The 26,441-nt window shown below is 36.6% G+C and overlaps 1 protein-coding gene across 2 annotated transcripts in view; it reads left to right on the top strand.

Moving 5' to 3' along the window:
* The first annotated feature begins 773 nt into the window (after positions 1–773).
* Positions 774–26,441, top strand: part of LOC148836501 (anosmin-1) — a 70,211-nt gene continuing 44,543 nt past the window's right edge. For both annotated transcript variants that reach the window (XM_088913324.1, XM_088913323.1), the window contains exons 1-2: positions 774–1,024; positions 10,127–10,174. In XM_088913324.1, the coding sequence (XP_088769450.1) occupies positions 833–1,024; positions 10,127–10,174 (240 nt within the window). In that variant the 5' untranslated portion in view covers positions 774–832. The remainder of the gene's footprint in view (positions 1,025–10,126; positions 10,175–26,441) is intronic.

Genomic DNA, 26,441 nt, shown 5'->3' with positions numbered 1-26,441 from the left:
TTATTCATTCAGGCTTTATATACTCCTACATGTAGTCTTCATTTTACAGCAGGGCCCAGATATACTATTTGGTATAGTTTAACATATTGACCAGGGGTTTAATCAGACCAAGAACCTTTAATACTTTTCCGTTATTCCACATGTATCTGTTGCATGCTATAGATAGTTCTTCCATACAGATTTCGCTTTGATTTCGTTATTCGCTTATTGGTACCTGCTGTTCGGTGAAATGCTGGTCTTTAAACAACCAGCTGTGGCTTTCGACATTCTTTACTCCTTTCCTTAGTTTCGTAACCGATACAAAGTGCCAAAGATTCTTTTATTAATATATTCTCCAGTACGATCTCATATGATCAAAGCCCTTATCTAGAATTTGTCTGGATACTCTTTCAGTTCCACGCTACGACCCTCAGAACTGCAGGAACAGTGTAGTGTCCGGCCATCTGGTTTCCAACTACACAAAATGCTTGAGAGTTGCCGGGATATATCTTTATGAAAGATGTTTCGCAGTGTGAAGTTAAATAAAACATATTTTTAAAGTAAAAAATAGTTAGGCAATGGCACAAAGGAATGATGCTTTCAGACCTTAATTACATACTCTTAATATTTTTCCTGTAACGTTTCAGGACTTCGTACTTACCAGCTCGTGTGCCCAGCATGCAGCCAGACAGCTTTCCTGAACTGCCACTCACCCCAACCCCTCCAATAGGGCGCCACATGCTGTTTTGACTCCTCCTCTGTGGATTATTGAAGTTTCTTTAGTTTCTCCAGCAGGGACATCACGCAGTTTAGCTTGATCAGAGTACACAGATAAAAGCACCTCGGTCACACAATGTTTGTAAGGAATCCCAGTGTGTATCTGACCCTGTTATTGTGGATTATAGTCTCATGGAACTGGGATAGCGTCGCTGCAAGGAAGCAGGACGAGTCCTTCTTCACTGCCAGTATTTACAGAGCAAGATGCACATCGAGATGTCTCAGCCTGCACCTCACTCGCATCTCTGCTTTTTTCAAACATTTCCAGGTAGATCACGTTTCATTAATCTTTAATGAATGCATGGTGGATAAATAGTGAAATGTGATTGTTACATGTGTTATTATTCTCAGCATATTAAATTGCCAAGTAGCTGTTCTTGCTGAGCGCGCATCAGCAGTCCCTGACGCTTGTCCGAAGGCTTGTGTTTAATTGTTGCTCTTGTTCATTATCATTCACTGAGAGCGATAAGCATCGGAGCTGAAACGTCAACGTCTGAGTTCCAAAATTCAGAAACCCTTTATCGAACTGAGAGTGGCGAATGAGGTGTTCGACTTCTGAAGTTCAAAGACTTTAACCAAAGTTTACGAAGAGGGATCAGTGTTAATGAAGAGTTTGGGAAAGAGCGTGAATTAATGCTGTAGAAACTGAGGACTGAATCCTACATATGCAGCAGAGTTACTGGTCCTGGCATGGCTTCTTAAGGATGCGCTTTGTGATTATCGGGATATTCGCTATTTCCGTGAAGACTTAGCTGGCGAGTCGTAATAATTAAGTTACACGAAAGAGAATACTAATGACTGGACGCGCTTTTTAACTTTTATTTATTAATTGCAATCTAATGCATTTTACCTTTTGGCGCATACTATTTGAAGGCATTTTCTTTAAACAACTGTTGACTTTAGACACCTTTTTTTAAAACAGAATGTATAAAATGCAAGACTAAAGTGATATTTAGCTGTAAATTAAAACTTTAAATAGAACTGTGAATTAATAGAGTTGAAGAAATGCGCTCCCGGGATTTGTCCGTCAGTAGCGGTTTTTGAGTTACTGACTCGTTAACTTGATCTCGATAAATGGCTTAATAGTAGCTTGTCCGCATGTGCTACTTTGAAGCCGAGGATAAACAACTGAAATAAAAAGCTGAATGCGATTTCAGGATAACTTTTAACGTAAAATCTCTTCTTTATAACAATCGCCTACAGAAAAACTCCCCTGCAACCTTTTCTTCAAGGTTTGAAGGGTAGTCATATTTGTAACTCAATTTTAATGTAGCAAGTATGTATGGGTAGTTTAGGCATTTTTATTGTTACACCTAGATGGACACGTTTTTATTACAGTGCTATTTAGTGAGATGCATTAATGTGGTTATTTTTTAATATATCTATATCCTTTAAAAGAAACCAGTTTAAAAGTTTTTAAAAAGTGATTAACAGGTGATGTTATACGCTGTCTTTTTCATTTCCATCATAAACTAATTTGCAGGCTGGAGCAGCGCCTGACTGCGTTCGTTCGCTGCCTCCTGCGGTTTGAGGCAAAATTATGGGGTGCACGGCATCTATTATTCTTAATTGTTGCACGTAACTAGTTTTTAACATTTTAACGACTAAAACCATAAATGATCCCACTTCTGCTTATTTTTAAAGCAGTCATGCTCCATTTTCATCTCACAAACGTTTTTATACTGGAAATTCAATGGCTATGTGTACTGGAATTGAACACCTGGTTTCTTTTTTCCACGGAGAATGGCAAAGCCTACCATAGTATCGGGCACCGGGGATAGTTTTTTTTTATTCTAAAGCACTCTGGGTGCGGTGTAGTGTCTGGAGCAGATTATTTGAGAAGGAATAGTTTCTAATCCTCTCTGGGTTGAGTACGTATGTTGTGTCAGAAGATGTTTTGCACCCTTCAGTGGACACAGTGTTCCCTCTCGGGAATTCAGCGAGAAGGATTTGTAGGAGACTTTTAGCGCTTTATTGGATGATCTATATATGGTATACAGGCTTTCTTAAAAAAAAAAAGATGATGTAGGAGTTTAGTAAAAAATATTCTGTTTAACTAAAAAATAAAATTTAGACACTACTCCACGAGTTCATATTAGTCATATAAGTTAATTTAAAATTGTAATCAAATATGACAGTGATTGATGTTTGTTTGAAATAGCTGTTTTATTTAGTGAAATTGAAAACCAGAGTAAAAGTTGATAAAAAAACATTGCAGAGATATAAAGAGAACTTCACAAAGCAATTAATTGCAAAAGGCGAAAAAGTCATTCATTTGAATTGTGATAGCAGCCAGTGGAAAGCAAATGGTTAAACTGGAATCCATATGAATTTCCTGTCCCTCTGGATAAGTTTTAGTGCTCATTTATTTAACAATTCAGCTATAGACTCTTCAATCCTGATACGCTGAAAGTGTGGAAAACTGCTCCCACGCTGTCTGCTTAACTAATTGCCTTTGGGCATGTGGACTTAGGCTCGCAGCAAGTCTTGTCATTACCTTGATCGCCTTTAATATTCAATTCCCAGCAAAAGCTGAATTCTAAATGAAAAGTTAAACCATATAAGAATACTCAAATGCAGTGAATCTGGCCAAACACACTGGTTCTGCCAGGAATAGGAACAGTGGTTACAGGTGACACACTCTGAGTCTTGCCGAAGCGTTCTGGACATAGAAGGAGAGGGCAGCTGCAAAAACAAGCCCATCGTCTTTGGTGACCAAATGGTACAAGGTCACACCTTTCCAAAGCACTCAATTCCATTCACCATTTCCATTTCCTCTGTTAATGCAATCTTGTATACTACACCTCATTACTAAATTTACAACAGAGTGATCTGCCAGGTAGGGTTTTATTCTAACAAAGTAACTGACACCTGGGTATGTGCGCAATTTAAAAGAATGCATAGATCAAACATTTGTTGACAAGAAAGCTGAAAAGATTTGCTTTTACCTGTGGATTTTGAATTAATAAGCCAGAGATGACTGTTTACAGAGTTTACTTTGACAGGATCAACAAAAAAAGTATAGTTGCCAACATAGAAACAAAGGATTCAAACTTGGAATCTTTTAAGTCATTCCTGATGTCTAAACAAGTCATCATTTTTCATCATTCTCTTTTTGTAACTTCGTTGAAAAAGACCCTGAAAATGTTATTTTGGCTTCATTAGATTTCAATACAATTGCTCATTTTGGCAAAATCTTCACAGGGATCGAGATTACTTTAGCCTTAATTGGACATCTTTTTATTTGCTTACAGTATTTTCTTTCAGTAATTTTGTCTTTTGAAAAGCAATTCTAAATGAAATGTTTTGTTTTTTCATTATGATTAATATATAACTAAAAACCTATTACAAGTTAGAAGTCTGATGTAATGTGAAATTAGAGTATATTGCTAAATGAAATATATTCCCTGAAACTTAAAAAAACAAATAAAAATGACCCCATTTTATCCTGAAATAACCTAAACCCTTAGGCAAAACTGAATTTTGGATTTCAAAAGACAGCAGATTAATGGATGTCTTTCAAAACAACTTAAGGTCTACATAATTTCATTTTAATAAAAGTTTAGTGGTCTACAAAATTCGCAGTGATAAAACCTTTTTAATATGGTCAGTTGTACTGAAGACATCTGGAAATCAGATTCTTTATGGAATTTCTGATTGTGTAACTTGGACATCAAATGGAAATCATGTTTCCTGGTAAGGTGTGGAGGTGGCTGTGTGAGTGCAAAACATATGGTGTTCTTTTTTGACGCTTTCAAATAAACCCACAGTCTATATTGTGCTATTTTGACAGCTAGGAAGCATAGAGTGGATTTGCATGGAGGAATTGCTGGTCTTTGAGCACACTGTTAAGGTATGCAGTACTGACTGGATAACTGATACCTTGCTGCTGATTGGCTACCTACAGTAGGCTTCCAGCAGAGTCACTTCAATGCTCAACACAATGTCGTGGGTTGGAGCTACATTAGTTCATTTTCTTTCTCACACTGTTGCTTGTGAAAACTGTAACGGCTGGTTTAGACGAAAAGGCAATCAAAAGTGGTAATAAAAAAGGCAACTTCAGATTGTTATGATCTGGAAATAATGACGTCTGTGTACTGTATGTACGTTCAACATACAAGTGTACCCATCAGTGTGCATCTCATTGTGCACCAACACAATGTTGAGAGAAATATATGAACCTTAAATTAAACCCCCCAAAAGGTTTACAAAAATCCTTAAACTAGTTCCTACATTATGTGTCCATACTGTAGATTCTTCTCTTCAAAACAGTGTTCATTATATTATCTTTTACATGGGGTAAACCTATTTTGTCTGAATTTTATTTTAAGTAGGAAGACATAAAGACAAAAAACATGAAGTGACATTTGAAATGACAGGATTATCTGCCTGAAGGTTTATCACAGGTAATATACAGTATTTTCCTTTTAAACATTAATTGTTTTACCTGTGAAGCAAATGAGATCAAGTTTTGTGTTTGTGTGTTTTGAAAAACATTTCTAGAAACATTTCCATCTACATTATTTTATGACTTTGGAGCTTTTCCTGAAACAATAGTTAAAATCTAAAACATTTTATTTCACTCACTTATGGAAATGTACTATTATTCATATTCCAATAAGGGACACCTACAATTCCCTGCAGTAGATATTGGGGCCACTACAACAGCTAAATGCTTCAAGTGAAAAGAAGTACTGTTCACAAATCTCACCAGAAAACATTAGTTTTATATGGATATATTTATATGTTGGAAGGTGCAGCTAAAAATAATCAATGTACTCTTGTTATTTCATTTGCACTCATAAAAATATTACAGTTTCTGTGTTATTGGAATAAATAACCTTCTTTTAAGAAAGAGGTGTGTTTTACCATGGAAAGAAAAACATTTGAAAGCAGTTGTGCTGTATTTCCTTGCTTCACTCCTTTATGTGTTTTTGATATAAAATAACTTGCAATGGAATCACACAGTGACAACCACAAGGCTCATGTGTAGACTTTTCATTAGTTAAGATACCAGATGAATAGAGGATTATTTTGCATGGTTTCACCTCACAGTAAATGCATTTAAACCATGACAGACTTTGTCAATAAATCAAGTCTTCTGTACGTAAAAGCTAAACGTTTCCTTCTTAACAAGTGGCATTGACAAATGTTTTCAGGCATCCCTCTATGTAGTGACGTGTCTTTTAATAGAATGTCTTCATTAAACAGTTGGTATGGTTAGCCTATAAAGCACAGAGCACTCTGTTTAATTTTGCTGCAAAATCCCGAGTACCTGCAAAATGAATTATTTTAGAACCTCTACACAATGGAATAGTACCTGTATGGTATATGAGAAAATAAACTGGAAAATGAAATTAAACATGAGTCTCAACAATTGGAATAGTGATGCATTCGAAATGGATTTGCAACTTGCAGTCATTTTTCTACATAAGGACCACACAGATTTATACCTGCACTTCAATTTCAAAGCAAAACCAAATAAGAAAATGAATGCAATAACTGCTTACAAGTAGCTCTTTGTCATGATATGACAAGTTCAGAGTTATCATGTGTTTGATGTCAGATATGGATGTTAGTATTTCTCGGTTTCACATATTTGGTCTTTGATGGCAACATATCCTTCCAGCTATGTGTACAGCTCTATACGAGTATTTACAGATGACAGCAGGAGGATAAATATTTGGCTCCAGGAATGACATAGTGGCAGACAAGTTTTAAAGGGCAAAAAAGTTTGTGTCTCTGCTCCTCTTACCCTCTCTGCTGAATACATTTGTAGAGGTGAAGCAAGGTCTAGAAAACGTAAGCACCTGAAAGGCATAGCCGTTCACCAATGTATTAGAGAAGAACATAATGAGTGTAGGGATGGATCAGGATATTTTAGACTTGTACACAAAAGTACACTAAAATCCATTGTATTGCACTGGACAGCAGAACCTCTTTGACACTGGGTTTTATGTCAGTCTTTTAGAAAATTGTTAAATATAAAAAATAATTAACAAAATTCCTACATACAGGAACCACCACCAAAAATCTCCTTTCTCCGCTGTCTGTTTGTAAGAAATACATTTTCTGCTAAAATAAACTTCTCAAGTTCTTTGCTTCCAAAAAGCCAGCAGGCTGTGCGTCAGGACTACAGTATGTGTATGTTTCTAAAATATCTAACTTTACCCATGTTTTAAGTGCATGTTTTACACATGCTTTGATAATTGTAAACATCCTGGACCACCTGCTACATGTTCTCAGTTGACAGTGGTTTTGGCAGTTTAATTTGATTTTAAATTCTTTCCCTGCTTTGTTGTGCATTTTAATGACCACATCTTTGACAGCACATTTGGCTGTAGAAAGCTGAGATTTGCTGTGTTGAAAGGAATGTCATGCCATGAAGTACTGTCAATATAATAGTAACACAAACTAATGTGACCAATACTGAATGAAGCAGAACTCATGAAGGCTTGTGTGATTAGTTGGGCGGAAGTTGAATGAAGCATACTTTAAACTCGGTTTCATTTTTGCTCTTTTGTAATATGATGAAGTTTGTCTGGAATGTAGTCATGACTTTAGGGATCAGGACCTGACCTATAATTATCTTCTATTGCTGAATGACACTGTAGGGTCAGCTCTGAACAGCTGGTATAACATCTCATGCAGTCCTCCTGTTCCTCTGTTCCTGTAATAGATCAAAATTAGCCATCACACAACAGCTAAGCGTTGCCGTCATCCCACACAGGGCAGTAGCAATCTTGTGATAAATTTTTATGATGTCTTGCGCATGATGAAACCGGTAGTTCTTCTATAACTAGTAGATCTACTTGACATGCAAAAATAGAAGCTTCCTGTGACATGAGTTCAGACATTTAAAACTGAGAATCACGTTTTTTTTGGTAAATGTGTACAGTGTCATAAACTGTTCTCTTCTACCATAGTCTTGATTTTTCAACAGTTGTGTTCAGATAGCAGGGGAATATATATGTCTGCAAAAAACAAAATGTAAAGAAGGAAGTGAGTAGCCCTTGTATTGCATCTTTAGGCACTGCTCGTTGTTTAAAACCATAATCCTCTAGACAGCAAGAACGTATTAGAGATTTGGACGGATGGCTGTGTGTTTGGGAGGAGGTTTTTTATTCGTCTTTGTAATAATGTGGCAGTGCTTTATGAAACATTGTCTTCAGTAAGGACTTTATTTAGACTAATGAAAAGGCGGAAATTTGCATCTCATCTAGTTTAAAAAATAAAATACAGTTACAATGGGAAAATAACGTCAGCCTTTCAAGATGAAAACCCAAGTTTAAATATTTTGATTTCTGTTCTGTTCAGCCTTCAGTACATTTTCTTTTACCCTAAATGTCTTTGAAGATTAGTGAACATTATCCTTTGCACCAATTATGTGACACATTATGATACAGGATTGAAAATAAGCCGTTTAAGGATGAATTCCTGCTTGAAGTTTCACTAAGACTTTGCATTGGGTTATTATGTGTGAAAATTCTTTGAAATTGACATGAAACTGTGAAACCCACACAGACACCTTACGCCACCAGTCCCAGAGAGATCTTCAAAGTTTTGAAGTGGCTATTTAGCTAGAAAGTCCAAGGCACAAATATGTTACATCCACTTTGCCATTCATTTAAAGATGAGCTGCCCAACTAAAAAAATGTATTGGTCAGGGAAGGCAAAGTACTTGGTCCCTCTGCCAGCACTGTTGTAAAAACAGCAGGTGAAAAATGTATTTAGTTTCACTGAGAATAGCTTTGTTGGAAAAGAAATGATCCCACTGGGAAAATGATCACCACATCTTCTTCTACCACACTATTTCCTTTACCGTGAAGTAGGTTTTGTTCCTTCAGGGAGTTTCTGGTGTGCACATACACTAGCTGCACTCAGAAAAGGCAAATTTGTCAGAATGCACTGCAGATCAGAATATGCAAAAACAATGTCTGAGCATGCAACAAGCTGAAGCAGTTCTCCAAGAGACTTCATGTTCAAATGTGCTGTCCAGAACCTCTTGACTTGCAGCCATTAAATATCCTAGGATCTCCTTTCTTATTTTTTAATCTGCTTCATACAGCCTAGTTTCTAGTTTCGTGCAGCCAGTTGTTTTTGGACTCAGCTCTCACTGCACTATGATTCTCATAGCAATTTAGGACAGCGTGTGACACGCAGACATGCCCACTTGTACAGATTCTACACGCTACAAGCTCAGTGGTTAACATTGCTGCCTCATAGCGCTGGGGCCGTGGGTTCAATTCCAGACTTGGGGTGCTATCTGAATGGAGTTTGTATCTTCTCCATGTGTTACTGTGGGTTTCGACCAGGTGCTCTGGTTTCCTCCCACAGTCCAAAGACAAACTAGTAGGTTAAATGGCTTCTGAGAAAAGTGATCCTGTTGTGAGTGTGTGCGTGTCTATATGTGTATCCTTCTATGGATCTTGTCTTGTGCCTGTTACTTGCCGGGGTAGGCTCGGGCTTCCCTGCGACACTGTATTGGATGAAGTGGTTAGAAAATGGATGGATAAAGTATCCCAGTGTGAAAATAAATAGCTGGTAAAGTGTGCAGTTAATTGTGGAAAAGATTACAGGTTGATAAAATGCATCCTTTGTAGCCAATCACCTGTTAATTATTTTGGAATTATTAACTATGTGTAATAGCGCTTTAAGGAGGTTATTACTTGAATTACCCGTCAAACTAGAATTAATGGGTTCATGTCAGTTCTTAGGAAACAGTGAAAACAGGCCAAATAGCCCATATAAAAATTTACACAATCAGTTTTTATTCCACAGACCTTTGATCATGGTAAGCATTGCGTATAGAAGAATGCGTGCAAAAGTCACTGCAGGAAAAGTCACAATAAATTAACTAGGAACAGAATGAAGAAGAATTAAGACTACATTGAGCAAGGATATTAGGATTTCATTTCTTTTTGTAGTACAAATAATATTCCCAAAGAATACTGTTTAATGTCCAAAGAATTAATTTAAATTATGGCACTGAAGAACTCCAAATAACATGTATAGTCTACACCAGATTCTGAACAAATTAAGTAAATCTAGGTCATTAACTTGTTAATAATACATACACAATACAAGTGAAGCCAGTAAAATCCTTTAATGATGTTCCAAAATCTTGTCAGAACCTGTAGGAAGTTTGAATTAAAGTACAGCTTGTTGCATAACTTTGTCCTTTTCAGTCAAGTTTCCTAGGGACATAACTTTCAAAGGAATGTTTTTTTTGTGAAAAGTAAACTCAGAAGCAATGGCTTTAAAATAACCTAACTGAAGATGTTTGGTATGTGATACGGTATTTATACTTTGCACTAAACACCAATATCAGGATAACCTCTAATTTATTCTTCAATTTCTTTCTTTTCAGAATAATGGATCCTTGGTTTGGTGTCAGAATCATAAACAGTGCTCCAAGGTAATGTAAAATGAACCAAAAATAACATGATATCCCCATTCCTTGTTGTTTTAAATGTACTGTAATGTTTTGTTACTGAGACAAGAAACAATTTTGTGTGATAGTGACAATATTTTTTTCTAAAGAGAAATATTGGCTTAAACTGTAAGAGTTCTGCATTTTAAAATTCATTTTGATGGTATGATAAAATCTTAATTTAGCTGTGCTGCTTAATAAGGTTTCATATGGCAAGTGCATAACACCAGCACCAATTATGCAGCACTCTACAAAATGAATTGAAAAAATAAAAAGTTTAAAGATAAATTACTACTTGAGGTTTCTCTGAGAATGGATTTTTTACTTAGCATTGTGGGGAGTATTCAAAATTCATTGAATAATTTGCATAATGCTGCATATTTTGTTTATTAATAGAATGATGTCTCTGGCTTAAATACAAGACAAAATACAAACACCTGAGAAACATTATTCAAATGATTAAAATTATATATATATGTAAGATGTCATGTCATATTACATATGACAGGGCCCGTGCTTCTTTGTACCTCACTAAATTCAGTTACTTCTTCATTACTGTTTTCTTTAAATTTCATTCTAATATGATTTACGTCTTCCAGCACTGGCTTTAAGACTTTTTTCAAGGGATATGTATTTTGAAATAACAATTATTATTTTAAATCTTGATTAATTGGATGTTCTCATAGGCAACACATTGTCACAGTAGTTAGCAATGCTGCCTTGATGCGCTGGAACCCTGGGTTCAATTCCTGGGGTGCTGTCTGCTTGGAGTTTGTATGTTCCCCCTGTATTTGTGTGGGTTTCTTCTGGGTGCTCCAGTTTACTCCCACAGTCCAAAAACATACTGGTAGGTTAATTGGCTTCTGGGAAAACTGGCCCTGGTGTGAGAATGTTTGTGTCTGACTGCCCTGTGATAGACTGGTGTCCTATCCGGGGTGTATCCCACCCATCCTATTGCTTTCTGGAAAAGGGTTCGGTTCTCTATTGGATGAAGCACTTAGAAAATGGATGGGTCCGTGTTCTTGTCTTAAATTGTGTGTCATATTGCAAACTGCTTACTCCAAATACTTATGAATGAAAGAGGAAGCACACCCATTTGAAGGTTCGCAATCCAAAAAGCTTTTATGTTCAGCTTGTGTTTCTCGGACACAAAGTTCCACATCATTTGATGGGTGTTGTGTAATTCAGTACAAAAGACAAAGGAGAAATAGTACAAAAGTCCCGACGATGAGGTATTATGTCTATAAATATAAATTTACAGGGTGATTGTTTTCTTTCTATGGATCTTTACATGTTACTGTAATCTTTTAATATTTGAGGTAGGATGCATTGAATTAGTATGTGGAGTATTCTTATTCAAATTCATGTCCTATTTATGAGCATGTTCACTGTGTCCTCCTGTATGTTCATCATTCAGCTTACGATCTGGTTCTAAGAGGCTTGTGTAGGAAAAGAATCTAAGTACAACACACATTTGCATGTGGTACAGCCATTTGCTCCTTTAAATTCCTCAGTGTTGTCGCCCCTGTGATTCGGCAGAGTCTTCATAGCCTTTCATCTGGTTTATGGTTTGAGACAGGTGATGACACATCTCCCAATTTCTTTCTTAGCCGTTGACAGTTCCTTTACATAGGCCTTCCTTTGGCACTGCAAACAAAATAAGGTCTTCACGAGGTGAGATTTGGGATGTAAAGCAGATGGGGCAGAATTTTCCAGAAAACAGATGACCACCGCTCTAGATGCATAGTCATAAGTACAATTTGCTGACATCCATAGGACATTGTCTGTCCCCTCAGACAATGAGCCTGTCAGTAGCATCATACTTTTTCAATATAATCCTAGTAATGTACATAGATTATTGGAGCAGTTCTGCTTTTTAAAAGTCAAAGCTGGGAAAACAAATAGCACTGAAACAGTGCTTGGGTTGTGAGTTTTATGCTCTGCCTTTCCATTGTACTTCCTTTCGGCATTTCGACTTTCCAAATAGGTACCAGTAACAGATCGATTTCTGAAGTGATGACAAGCGGAAGTTCTCCTCTCTTCCATTCACATCCTTGCTGGCAAGGCAAGAGCATTCCAAAGAAAGGGAATAGAAAAATATATACCAGTAATAAACCCACAGAAATGTATGAGTAACAGATCCACACCTCAGATTTATTTTACTTGATGTTGTAGGGCAAGTGATATTAAACACATATGCCTTATGCCAAAGTTCAAAGTCTGCTCATTTTAATGAGATTTTATTTAGATTATGATGGGTGCTATATCTAAATATTACACTTTAATGTTGAAACGCATTTAGCCGACATTCAGGATTTTTGTCCATTCATGGTTACAAAAACAAATGATTAATAAGTGAAGTATCTGTGCCAAATTTCTTCTGCTGACAAAAGTATAGTTCATTGCAAAACTATGGTGGTCTTGAGAAAAACTTTAGTAAAGTGTCATTGATTAAAGAAATCTTTAATAAAGTGTCACCAAAGTGAAACACAAATGATTAATCTTGTGCGATATACTCTGAATTTTTAAAAGTGCAGTTTGAAAACTGTTGTTAGGCTCAACACAAGGTTTAAATATGTATGTCTTTGTGCAAAAAGGTGAATTGGTATTCCATCAGTGAGACTAATGTCTCTGCAGTATTTAATTTCTGTTCATGAAATAATTTTAAGTGGTTAAAGTATCCAAAAGCAAATTAGAGAGCTAGGCAGATGTTTGCAAATTGGCTCTTTCTTATTACTCCCAGGAGATTCCTTTTTGTCCTTTGACCTGAAGAGAGTAAAGGTCAATTCCCTTTTCCATCTCACCTCCTCAAATTGGCTTCTGTCATGCTGTCTAAGTGCACACACTGTTAATTGGGAAGCATGCAAGGTAGACATAAATCAGTTTGTTTCAAGCAGAGACGCTTCAACAAAGACACTAATATTAAAAAAAACCCATCATGCCTCATTTGTGTCAATAACAAAGGTCAAAGTGAAATCGCTATTGTATATCCATTACACAATCACTGGCTACATAAAGTATAATATCATGATGAAATGAGCTTCATTTATTGAAATTGAAACCATAGTTTCTAAAAAAAGTCAGCTTTTCCGATTAAAACTTGTTCAGGGTTATGTGTATTTCATCTCATCATATTGTCCACATGATTAACTGTAAAGACATATTGCCTGCTAATGCTCTAAATGTTCTAAAATAAACTTTCTCTGGGTCCAAAGAAACCAGTGAACAAAGAGGAACAGTGATACTGAGCTGTTCTTTTTTTTCTGCAGTGGTCCATTGGTCTATGTAAAAGGATTTGTTGGACATTGAAGTTCACAAGTATGATGGTGAACTGTTCCCATGTCAGGTTCACTTATCAGATATCATTCTGACTGTTTGACTTTATTCCTTTAACTGGTCTGAAAGGCACAAGTTGTTTTCTTTTACTATACTTAAGATTTGTGCAGAGAAATCAATCTGCTTTGAAGACGCATTTCTTTTGTCCACATATATAAATAATTGTGAGGAGGCTTTTTGTTCTGTAAGGTTAGACAATATTTGTATTTAACATTTGTTTTTGTTAGAATCATTCATCATAATACTTTAGTATATGAAAAGGCATTCAGTATTAACATGCCCTAGCACAGCAAACTGCTTTCATAAGTATGTTAGACTTTTGCAGACTTAGGACTATAAAAATGCCTCCGATTTTCAATGGATCTCAGATTTTACAAGCAGTGACAAGTAAGCAGTTGAACTTGGGTGTATATCTGCATTTTAAGAATACATTTTCTGTCAGAGAATTCATTTATTTTTCTTAGCATTGAGGGCTTATGTTTTGTTCTAGAAAATGAACATTTTATAACACAAAACGTGTAACATTAAAATGATCACCAAAATAGAATTAATGTTTTAAATAAATTGTTGCAAGTATACTGTTCTTCTTGTATCCTTTGACAACATTTTAAAGACATAGATTGAGCAATTACACAGGATTTTCATCTTCACACAATTCTTCTTTAGACAATGCCCTAGCCAGATTGCAGAGAAGCCCATGAATTTTAAAAGCTAGAACTTTATTGTTTTTTATAAATGTTTTATTTTAATACCACAAGAAGAGTTTCCTTCATTGTAAAACATTTATTTGCAGTGTTGTTTTTATTGACTAAATTAGCACTTCACATTCAAACTTCAGATTCTCTTTCACTTCTAAGTGCTGCTAAATTGAACCTTCTACATAATATCTACACCTTTCACTGCTCATTTTCATTCAGTCAATTTTAGATAGAATAAGATAAGTATTTCTCAATTGTTAACCTCTGTTGGAAAGGAGAGAAAATCCTCTCCGCTAGGCTTACAATGCTTAGAAGAGAACTCTTTTTCATATAATTAACTAGTATTTACAGTGGAACTCAATGAAAAGTGTTTTGTAAAGCTTAAGGTAGCTCTTTGACAAAAGTGACAGCAGTCATCTCTATTTAAGCTTCTTTTCATTATGAGTCTTCAGCTGTACAAAGCTGGATTGTAAATTGTTCTTCGGGCAATGATTAGGCTCTTCATTTGAAGAGCTGGAGAGTGTAAAAGTTACGTTATACAGGTTGACAAAAGTAGAAGTCAAAGAAAGCTTCCATTTCAGACTCATACATGACTGCTGATGGGGTAGATCTATCCTGTCCTGCTCTTTGAGCATTGTTAAGAACTCCCAGTAGGGTCTTTCTGGAGATAATGGTGGTGGAAAGATTAGTTAATGATTTAAACAAAGATTTTCTGCACCCGTCCATCTGTCAGCACTTGTGAAAATCAAAGCTCCCAGCTATAATTTGTGACTTCAGCAATCTATCCCATCCTAAACACAGTGTCCAGAGCAAGCTCTGCTCACAGCGAGAGCATTGTCATGATAATTAACCTTGGTGCCCTCATGCTGGGCCTTAAAAAGAGGGGCATCATGGAGCATTTGGTGAATCATTAGCATGCAATAACAGGGGAATTCCTATCGTCTTTGAGAAGAAATAGCGAGAGTCCATGAATGTAAGGCTTTGTCCAAGTTATTGTATTTTTTTCTCCACTTGTAATGCTTCCACTTGAAAAACTTGGCTAAACTCACCAAACGTTTTCAAAACTCAAGGCCTCTTGATTATGCGAGGCATGAGTGTTTCTGGATAGTCCTTAAAGCATCTGCATATTTGAAACACAACACAAATAGAGTTATTTGCCACAAGGACATGCTGTAGGCATGAAATCAAATACTATAGTTGACTCAGACTTACAACAGCATCTCTGTAGTCAGAGTATAAGCAATTAGTTTGACTAGAGACGCTCTTTTCAGCAAAGTCCAAAAACCTCGTATTCCTCTATAAAGGCTGACATGAAGACAGTCCCTGATTTTTATTTCATTCTATGAAATTGCCAGAGAATGCAGAATATATCACTGTCCACCACATACTGTAAAGATTAAAACAATTCTGTAATTGAAGAAGAGGCATTCTATCCAATAAGCACAATAGAAACTGAAAATGTATTAATGCATCTTCAGCAAAGTTGGGAACTCACTTAACCAGCTGTCAGTAGTCTTTCTGTGCAGTTTCAGTCACACGTCTAAGAATGGTCTCAATATTGTTGAGGTCTGGCAAAACATGTGCCCCTAAGAACAGCTTTATTTAGATTTTGATCATTTTATTTTTGTGAGATATGTGTAGAGTATAATGAAGCATAGTATTTTTACAGTGAAGAAAAAACAATTTATGCTTTTGCATTATTGAGAGGAGTGTATTCAACACCAGGTCAAAATTTTGATCTCCCTCTGATCTCAATCATGGGAAAGTGCATCTCCAATTCAGCTTGCAGGAGTCTTTGAAAACAGCCTTTCACTCCCTTTCTCACGCTAAAAAGCTGCACAACTTTCCTGACAACCGTGCTTTTTCTAGGTCAGACAGCCCAATTAAAAAGAGGTTGGAATAACCTTGAGAGAAGAACATGAATCTGTTATAATAAACACCAACACTTGTTAACATGGCATAATATGACATTGTTAGTGGTCTGAAAGCCACACATTAAAAAAAAAAAAACAACCATTATTTGTTTGGTTGTTGGTTTGGCAAGAGTTTTAAAACACTTTGAAGACAGTAGCTGCAGTATAAAATAAGAGTTTAAAAGTAGTCTTATTCTCCTGTTTGTCTCGAAAAAGATGCCTCTGTGAGGAAATGCTTTCAGAGCGACCTTTTGCTCTGCATAGCAAAAAGCCTTTCCCCATCTTTTTTGAGCCCTAGGTGGGCAGCCACTAAATTTATTGAAATGACAGCTAAGGCTTTTCTCCTATTAGTGGAGATCTCTGACAGCTTAGTCATACTGTGATAGGTGTTGAAGAAAAAAAAAAGAATCTAGGTCTGAGGCAAGGGGAATCCAGTTACCAGCTTGTTCTTGGGTGGTCTTTCTAACGGGGAGTCATTGCTGGAACTATGTGAAGAAGCTCATGTACCCGCAGCCTGTGCTGTAACAACAGGATATTTTTCCATTTCCATTGACATAAACCTAGATTTTTCCTTTGTATACATTCATCTTTGTTCGGCTCTTGGGAACTTCACAAGCCTGTTTCACAAGTTACAAGCCTCAGCCACATGGCAGTTTTATGAGCACGACATGATTGGATTGACTTGGAGAAATCAGTGACAATCCGCATTACAAGTCTTCTATCTTGACTTGAGCTGTAATGGCGTATTGCGCTCAAAAGTCACATTTAAATGAATTGTCTGATTTGATTTCTGATTGAAAATGTCTGTAATAGCAAGAGCGCACATTCAGAAGCTACACTGCATTTAAGAAAAAAAGGTGCTTTTTTCATCAAATGGTGCGTGCTCACAGTGCGGGAAGATGTAGTGTCAGAACTTCCTAGCACTTGCGCCTGGGTGGTGGGAGTGCTGACTGGAGGCTGGGTCAGCCTCAGCAGGAAAGGCCAGATTTTGTTACGGTTGTTAATTTTCATTTGGTCTCAGGCTGCACCACTGACTGATATCTGTGAAGCTCATTATTCACGTGCTGGGTGGTGGGGACAGATATAAAATCTAAAGATGTTTCTGGACCTTGTGAGGAATTGGCAGACAGCTGGTAGACTTCTCTTGGTCACTTCTGCAGTCCGGCGCTATGCTCTCCAGAAATAACAATAATAATGTGTGTATTTTCCTTCAGAAAGGACACACTTCCAGAAGTCTTGGTGTGTGTCCCTGGGATGAAAGCTAAATCTGTGTGCAGACTACACTGTTTTCAAAAGCAGTAGATGCAAAATCAGCAGTCAGATATGCCTTGTTGGTTGTTTGAGTACACTAAAACAGCTTAGGACACCAGCAGCTAATTCTTCCCCTAATGGTTTGTATAGAAAAGTAATTTTAGAGCAAACTCTTCTGGACTGAAGAAAATGTAAATACATTCATATGGTTCAGATTTATGCCTGTCCTTAAAGTTGCAACTGAACATCTCAATGTCTTAGGAGTTTGTTACTTTCTTGCTTTTCATGGTAAGATGTTCTTGATGCAACTCTATCATTTTGAGCATAGTATTTTGCCATTTTTTAAATCTGGTCAAATGACATTTTCCATTAATGCTTTTGGAGTAATTGTTTGTGAAGTAATATTTTCAGACCTTATTTACATGCCCTTCTATGGCTTAAAATGTTGTAAATGCAAATATAAATGGCACTATTTAGTGTGTAATTTAGCTTTTATGCTTTGATGTAGTTTGGGGTTATTGGCCATACCCTTTTAGGAAGTAATGAACAACACTTGCATCAGTTTGCCATTACTGAAAACATTAGCACCCAGCTTCTAAAACGCACTTACACACATTTCAGAGATCAGAAAGAACAATGCTGTTTCTGTGGAGGAACCAAGTGGCCTGCTAAGGAGTCTTTCAAGGTGTCAGTCCTGTGATGTCCATCCCCCAGTGCTCTGCTCTCTAGTTAAGCTGTGTCACACTCAGCTTTGCAGCATTTCTCACAAGTACTGCATTTAACAGCCCAAATGTCTATTTTTTAGTAAGCACAGAATCATATCCATAGGCTTGGATAAGAGGGATGAAGGGCTTTATTTTCAGATCAGTTTTTCTGATATAAACAAAAAATATTATTCCTTTGGCTATTTTTGTTATTAGAATTACTGTGAAGACTTCCCAGCTTCACATTTCCCAGAGTATACATTAGAGTCATTCAAGCTGTATTAAAAAGCTTTTTGACGCTTTGTAATATGTGATGTTTTGAATTGTTTCAACTAATTGCTCAATGTCACTTAATTTGTATAAAGCTGTTTGCTTTTAATTAGGAAAAAAGACCTATTAGTGACTCACAAAAGGAAACTGTAAAAGTAGCCATTTCCATGGTTACAGTATGAAGCAAATCCCAAGACAGACATTTTGTCTCACAGTGCTTGTCTTTTCTTCCTGCTAATCATTTTTTGTCTTACTTGAAACAAAAGTACGCAGCACAACAAAGTTAAGATTGATTACTTCAGCAGATGATGTCAAGAGAGGCTATGAGCCAAGGAAACAGTCAGTTTGATGTTGACTAATGATGGTGGATGCTCAAAACAATTCTGATTTCACAAGAAAATAATACGTAATACGTAAGCCACAGGACATCCTCGGGATGTATACGTATGTCAGTATTGGAAATTTGGATTTGCAGGACATGCTGATATTTTAATGCCACGTGAGTTCACCGAACAATGGGTTCTGTAATGTTGTAGTGATGCGGAACGGCCATATGGTTTTGCTCGTCTTTGCCCCTTTCAAGACTGCAGAGACTGGCCACCCAATGACCTGATGTCAATCAATATGAATTTGACAGAAAAAAGCAAAGGAAAGGGAGCACAGAAGTTAAGGTAAAGACAAATATTAAAATGCCGAAGACCATGTGCATGTGAAATTCCCCTTCTCTGTATTTTGTGCTGTTAGAGATCCTGCTTATGTCCACTTAAGTTGCTCTTCAAAGTCTAGGGTCATGCAGATCATTGTAAAAGTGTATTGAAGCTTGCAAATTGACATAAAAGCCAGATTTGTATGCAGGGAGCACCAACGTGGCTTCTGTTATCCTGCAGCAATAATAGTTCTTTAAAAAGAGAGTTCTCTGGCAAGAGGTTAACTTTTTTTCCCCTGATTTAAAATAAACTAAAAAGGGGCATTGATGTGTTTTTCACTGTTGTCAGTCCCAGCCCCCCAAAAAATGTAGTGATGCATTTTTTACTATCCTAGACAGGCTAACTTCCTGAGAATCTTTCAGCACAGTCCATTGCTCAACCTGTGTTATTTTAGTTGGGTGCAGATTGGTGTCCTCCATAAATATCACAACATGGTTGAGAGGTTTTAACTGTGTTCAGATTTTCTGACGAAAGACACTTTAACTAAATTCAGATTCCTTACCATTGATTCATTTTTCTTACCATCTGGATAATGCTAATCCTGGATAATTTCAATACTTAGTGTTTAAAACTGATTTTAATTATGGGATTTATGGTTAAAACCACTGATTTCTGTTTATTATTTAAAGATCATTTGTGTCTTTTACTTTTTCACATCACTGAATTTGTTGCATTTTAGTACTTTATTTATTCCTAAGGGTTCTTTAGTTTTTTGTCACACAGTGCATCTTTCACTCCCGAAAAAGAAAGATATTTTACTTCAGAAGGAACGGATTGCTTGCAAACTGAAGTAACTCTGATCCTCACACAAGCAAAAAAAGTGTCTGCCAAGGAAATTTACACCTTTTAAAAAGTGGAAAAAAAACAATAGCCAACAAAACAAATTCCCAGATTAATAGTTTGGAACCTATTTTTTTTACATTTCATTTATACAGTATGAGAGGTACAGCAGGAAAAAAATCAGTAAAGTTTAAAAGAATTTATTTCACATTTGTGAATAAATGTAACTGTCAAATAACTTATAGAGGAAATTTGTACCTACAGTGTCTTTAAAAATAAACCCCTGATACACTCTTTCATTGTGAGCTGTTAAGAACTAAATTTAATGATATTGGTTAATTGAAACTGATACTGTTTTAGAAGTGTTAAAATAATATGGAATAATGCTTTAATTATTGACTTCCTTCTGCCTCTATTCATCCATTTTTTACCACTTTATCCAGTAGAGCACTGTGGGAGAGCTGGGGCCTATCTATATAGCAACAGGCACAAGGCAGTGTACACCCTGGACAGAATACCAGTTCATCGCAGGGCAGACACACTGACACAAACACTCACACCAGGGCCAGTTTTCCCAGAATCCAATTAACCAACCAGTATGTTTTTGGAGTGTGGAAGGAAACCAGGGCTCCCAGAGAAAACCCATGAAAGTGTACAAATTCCATGCAGATAGCACCCCAAGTCCAGAATTGAACCCAGGGCCCCAGCCCTGCAAGGTTGCAAGGCTACAAGGCTAGCCACCGTACCACTCTCTGCCTCATTATGTAAAAGATTTTCTCTCAAAATGTCAAACCTTACTAAAGAACAAGAAAAAAAGAATACCGTATTTTTATGCTATGTATTTTACATTTCCTAAGATTTATTTACCTTTCTCTAGTTAGAATGGAGAGTGTACTGTTTTAGTACATCTGAGGTTTTGGAAAAAAATACAAGGAAAATATTTGATCAGTAGATGCATTAAGAATCAGGAATAAAACCAAAGTTTAATACTTTGTCCTAAAAAACCCTAATGATTTAATAGAGATGTTATTTAAACGAGCTGGTAAAAATCCATTAAACATGTAAGTCATCGCATCTCTGTAGAACAGGCAGTACAGGGGATGCAAAAAATTAAACACAAGGTTGGTTCATGTAGTTTCTTGGAATGAAAACAAAAAAGAAAGTTTGAAGATAAGAAAAGGCTGCAACAGTCATCTTGTGTTAAGCAAAGCCAATGTTTTAATGTTGGAAACTCTCAGAAACTGTTGTGTTTGAAATGGTCTACAGTTGTCCCTCTGTTATTCAAGCTTTTTTTCAGTGTAACCCTTAAGACCATCTTTCCCTGAGGACCAGCCGAAGTAGCAAATGCCATCGCAGTGTGACTTAAGCAAGCATGACATCTGAATTAGTTATGCTGGGAGACCCACCTCCACTTTCTCTGCAGCGGCACTAGAAAAGCACACCCAAAGGGACAAATAGCATTAGATAATTACTAAATAAAATGCCACTTGATATAATGGCATTAGGGGTTACTGTGTATCCTCCTGGCTCTTCCCTGGTCATTTCACAGGAGGAGGTGCAGGGAGTGCAGAGATGTGAAGACATTCAGCAGGGCTGGAAAGCTCTGTAGATGGGCAGCCTTTGGCTGCAGAAGGACAGGCTGCAGCTTAATTAGAACGACTTTGAATAAACTAATGTATAGCTCTTATTTGATAGTATACAAGTATTCACTTAATACCTGTGTTTTATGAACATATATTTTATACATACATTTATATATATGTATTTTCGAATTCATGTTTTATTTACAAAATAAATATACATGTAAACTTGTTTGGGGAGCTTATGTAATGTATTTCTCCTTGGACATTTCAAATTGACAACAATGATCTTTTAGAAGTCAGACGATTGTGCATATGAAACATTTTACAATTAGTATAGCTGTAAGTAAAGCTATTTTCTTGGTTTATAGGATTGGCATGATCTTCAGGTCCAATGAGAGCTCTAAGCAGTGAATGAAGTGCAATTTTACAATGTCTCATTGAAGCTCCTTATTGTAACAAGATTGAATAAAATGCAGGATTAATTAAAAATGTTTATTAATGTTTGCAATGCACCCGAAAGGCTTAAGGCAGTGTTTCTCAACCTTTTCAATAACATGGCACACTTACATAAAGATAAAAAAAAATCTAAAAATTGTACAGTACACCTTCTTCCTGTCTAACATTTTCAGCATGGGGAACTAAAAGCACATCTAATGGAATGTGGAGGTGCTTAGTTCATGAAGACTCATCACTTTTACTCTTCCTTTGACATAAAGCAGACTTTATATAAGGACTCCACTGACCTGCTTTTGTCATTTATCTGGTGAATTTAATATTGAAATTGGGTTATTAAGATAAGTCATTTTTTCTACAGTCTTTTTTCTAAAAGTCTTTTTTTCCTATATATCCCTTTAATCTGCCGATGCCCTCAATGTGATTCATTGAGCTTTTTCACATGCATGAATTCCTTCTTTTGGAAATCATTTAAATACAACCTTTTATCTTTTGAAATAGAAATCTCCATGACTCACTTGGCCCAAGGATGTTTTCCAAGGTCAAAACTGATTAGAGCACTGAAGTACCAGGAGTAAGTCAGTGTGGGCTCCAGTCATGGCCATTGATTATATTAATGCAATATATGACAATGACAATAGAAGGAGGTCATTTTCAAATGTCATTTTTATAAGAAGAAATGTCAATTACTTTTGTTCCATAACAAACGCATTACATTCCAATTGCACATTTTCAGGGCAATAGGACCCTTTTACCTTATAAATAAGGAATCAATGTCTGATTGTAAGGAACATCTATAATTAATTGTTCTGTCCCCAGCTTGCTGTGGAGAACGCCTTTCAATGCTCTTTGTTGTCAGTTCCTCCAATTGCATTTAAATAATTAAAGAATAAAAAACTTCCAAGCTAAAAAAATAATATTTGGATAATATGAAGAATTTTGTGCACCTGAGCCTCGTAAACAAGCTAATTACCTATATCATGGCACACACAGCACTGCAGGCCAACATGATTTTGTTTTCTTTTCATTCATTGAAAAGATTGGAACTTTGCAGTGTATGTCACACTAGCAAAGGATCACTGGCATTTAAATAGAACCGTGGCAAAGAAGAACTAGCTATGCTATCACTGAGCATGATATTATACAGAATAGGACTGGCAATAGAATTTGAGGCACCACATATTTCTATATACATACCACCAAAAGAAACTTATCACTTGTGACCATGACAGTTTCACAAAGTATCAGGAAAATGTTAAAATAATTTCAGTAGATTGGTCAAATGCTAGTGTGAAATACAGAATAAACATGTTAGAGGTTGTTTGGTATAACTTGCCCAACTGAGAAAAAGGCAACCTGATCTAACAATCAGGTGAGCTCCTTTCACTTTCATAAGTAATGAGCCAGGGAGCTGCGGCAGAGGTGTAGATAGGGAGACAGGATGGGTGCGAGAGAGATGCTCAAAGGGATGTGCAGAAGGCAAGGTATATACTGTACGTAGGAGATGGAAGTGGGTGAGATTAAGATCTAACCTTCTCCCTAATTTCATTTAAAAAGTCTGTTTGTACCAGGTACTGTACATGGGCATTTTATTAAATAGACATAACGTAGATAAGTTCATTATGTCATTAGTCTGTGTCATAAGCCAGTTAACTTTTGTCATCAAAAAGGCTGATCAATAGGATGTTCACTGCGAAAGTCATGGGCTGATGATTACTGGAAGCAAATACAAGTTGTACATCTGTGATAGATACAGTGGACTCCTGAATTATTGGCACCCCTTGATAAATATGAAGGAAAAAAAGAAGTATAAAACAAGTAATGAGTTCATGAAGCACTGAAATATATTTCCAACATAAGGAATTAATTATCCTGAATTAATGATTAAATGGAATCAACCAAAACAAAAAAAAATATTACATTTTAAATTATTTCCCCCCAGATAAAAGAAATACAATTGTTGATACCCCTGTTTTTAGTACTTGGTGAAGTCTCCCTTGGCAAGGATAATGGCAGTAAGTTTTTTCCTGTAATGATTTATCAGGTTGGTGAACACATTGGGAGGGATCTTAGACCATTCCTCCATGCAGAACCTTTCCAGATCCTAGAGGTTTGTAGGTGTGCGCTTATGGACAGCCCTCTTCAGTTCAGGTATTTACAGGTTTTCGATAGTCAGGGGACTGAGATGGCCAAGGCAAAATGCTGATTTTCTTTTCTGTCAACCATTTCTTTGTTGATTTTGAAGTGTGTGTTGGATCATTGTCATGTTGAAAGATCCATCTTCGGCCAAGATGCAGCCTCCTGGCATAGGCAACCAGGTGTTTGGCCAAAATATCCCGGTACTGAGAATCCATGATACCATTGATCTTAACAAGGGCCACATGGCCACTGGCAGCAAAGCAGTCCCACAGCATCAAAGATCCCCCCACCATATTGTACAGTAGTTATGATGCTCTTTTCAGTATATGCATCCTTCTTACGTTAAACATACCTGATGACTGTGGCCAAAAAGCTCAATCTGACCACAGCTCCTGCTCCCAGTCCAAGTGCCAATAGCATTTGGCAAACTCCAGGCACTTTAATTTGTTCCTCTGCAACAGTAAGGGCTTTCTTATGGCAATTCTTCCAAATAGCTTCCAAATACGAAGTGATTTCACATTAGTTCCTTAAGACAAAATTGAACTTTAACAAGTATAAATATATTATTTTTTCAGACGTGTTTGATTGTATTTGAAGGAATATTGAAGGGTGCCAATAATTATGGCACCTATGTTTTTCAGGTAAAACAGCTTTACTTGTTTACAATTGAGCCTTGAAATGATAAAATGTTTTAGAAAAAAGTGTAAAGTATTCCACTACCATATGAGTATTAAATATCTGTCATTATCCATGTTGGTTTATTTTATTATGACCTTTTTCTTCATATTTATCAAGGGGTCCTATTAATTCCGGAGTCCACTGTACTTTGCACTAGGTTGCAGATGCTGTCTTGTGAGATTCTGTCCCAGTTGTCTCAAGCATGTTCACTGATCTCAGAGACTTGTATGCCACACATTGTCCCAGCTCATCAGATTTTCAGATTTTAATGGGGATCAAGTCTGGTGAATAGGGCATTCACAGCACAACTGTCACATTCTCATCTCTCAAGAAAGTTGTTGTCCCTAAACAACAATAGCAGTTGGTGTTACTCTGCTGGAATATTACAATACTTCAGGATGTGCTTCCAAGAAGGACAGGAAGTGATGTTCCAGGACATGATCAGTTCAATGCTGTGCATTCAGTTTGGAAGCAGTCAAACAAGTGGTCTTCTGTTGCAGTTAGACACTCCTGCTTTGAGTGGTTGACTTTAAAAGGTTTGTTCATTCCTAAAGAGGACTCAGATCCACTGCGGGTGAATCACTCAAGGGTGCTGCTCACCTCATTATCATTCTGTTGTGGTGATGAATACTGGTGACCACTGAACTGATATAGTCATCGGGACTGCAACCCCGATACCTGCTTAGCCGCATCCTCACAGGTGAACTGGGATGTAATAACCTGGCACTTCTGATTTCCTGCAAACAGCAGAGTGAAAACAATCTCAAAAATAGAGCGTAATGATGTGATGATCTCTTATGTGCTGTGGCTCGTGATTTTCCAGATCGTGGCATCGTTGATTGACTGTGCCTGGCTATAATGTCTTGCCAGGTTAGAAATGAATGGCTGTGAACAGTCCAGATGGTGAGCGATGGCTTGTTTCTGTTCCTGGATTAACAGCAGGTTTGACATTCAGCAGGTTAATTTAGTTTAACCTGTGTCCAATCAACTGTCCCACTAATGAGGTGATTTAGTGTTCATTTGTAATCATTAAGGTGTTACATTTAATGTAACAGTCAGAGTCATTTGAATGTATCATGGTCAGCAAAGAATGATCAATGAATGAAAATAATACCACAAACATTTAATAAGTGTCCAAAATCCCTAAGATTTAGTGGACGATTAATATCAGTCAGCCATTCACCTTTATACATGTATTTAATATAACAATGTGCTAGTAAATAAGTCATGGCCACATGCAATGAAATACTTGTGTCTGTTTTCTTTTCTGGTGAAACACTGAGCCCTTATGTGCTGCTCTTTTTAAGCACTTTTAAAAAGGACTGAAGACAGAAGAAATCAACAAAACTTGCATTTTGTCATTGTTGTTAAATATGTCATTTTTTTAACAGAAACAGGAAACTGTTTTTTGAAAAAAAAAGTAATTGTAATGGCATGAAATGCTAATTTTGTAATTGATATTTATGAGATTTCTAGGTAGTGCAAAGTAATAGACCTCATTTCTGCTTTAGTAGGGGAAGCAAGGCTCATAAAGGTTTCATTTCAGTGTATTTCAGGATAGGGAATGTGTGTGTGTGGGGGGGGAGTATTTATAATTTTCATTCAAGATATGATAAAATTAACAATGTTAAACCTTGAAGAATGGTATAGATAACAGATGGATTACACGTACCACATAAAACACATTTTCTCACGGAACATTCTTTATAGCATTAATTGAGAGTGCAGGATTTTCCTGTG

This window comes from Atractosteus spatula, chromosome 4 (genome assembly GCF_055471065.1).
Source record: "Atractosteus spatula isolate fAtrSpa1 chromosome 4, fAtrSpa1.hap1, whole genome shotgun sequence".
Taxonomy (NCBI): domain Eukaryota; kingdom Metazoa; phylum Chordata; class Actinopteri; order Semionotiformes; family Lepisosteidae; genus Atractosteus; species Atractosteus spatula.
This window is presented reverse-complemented; position numbering and strand designations above follow the sequence as displayed.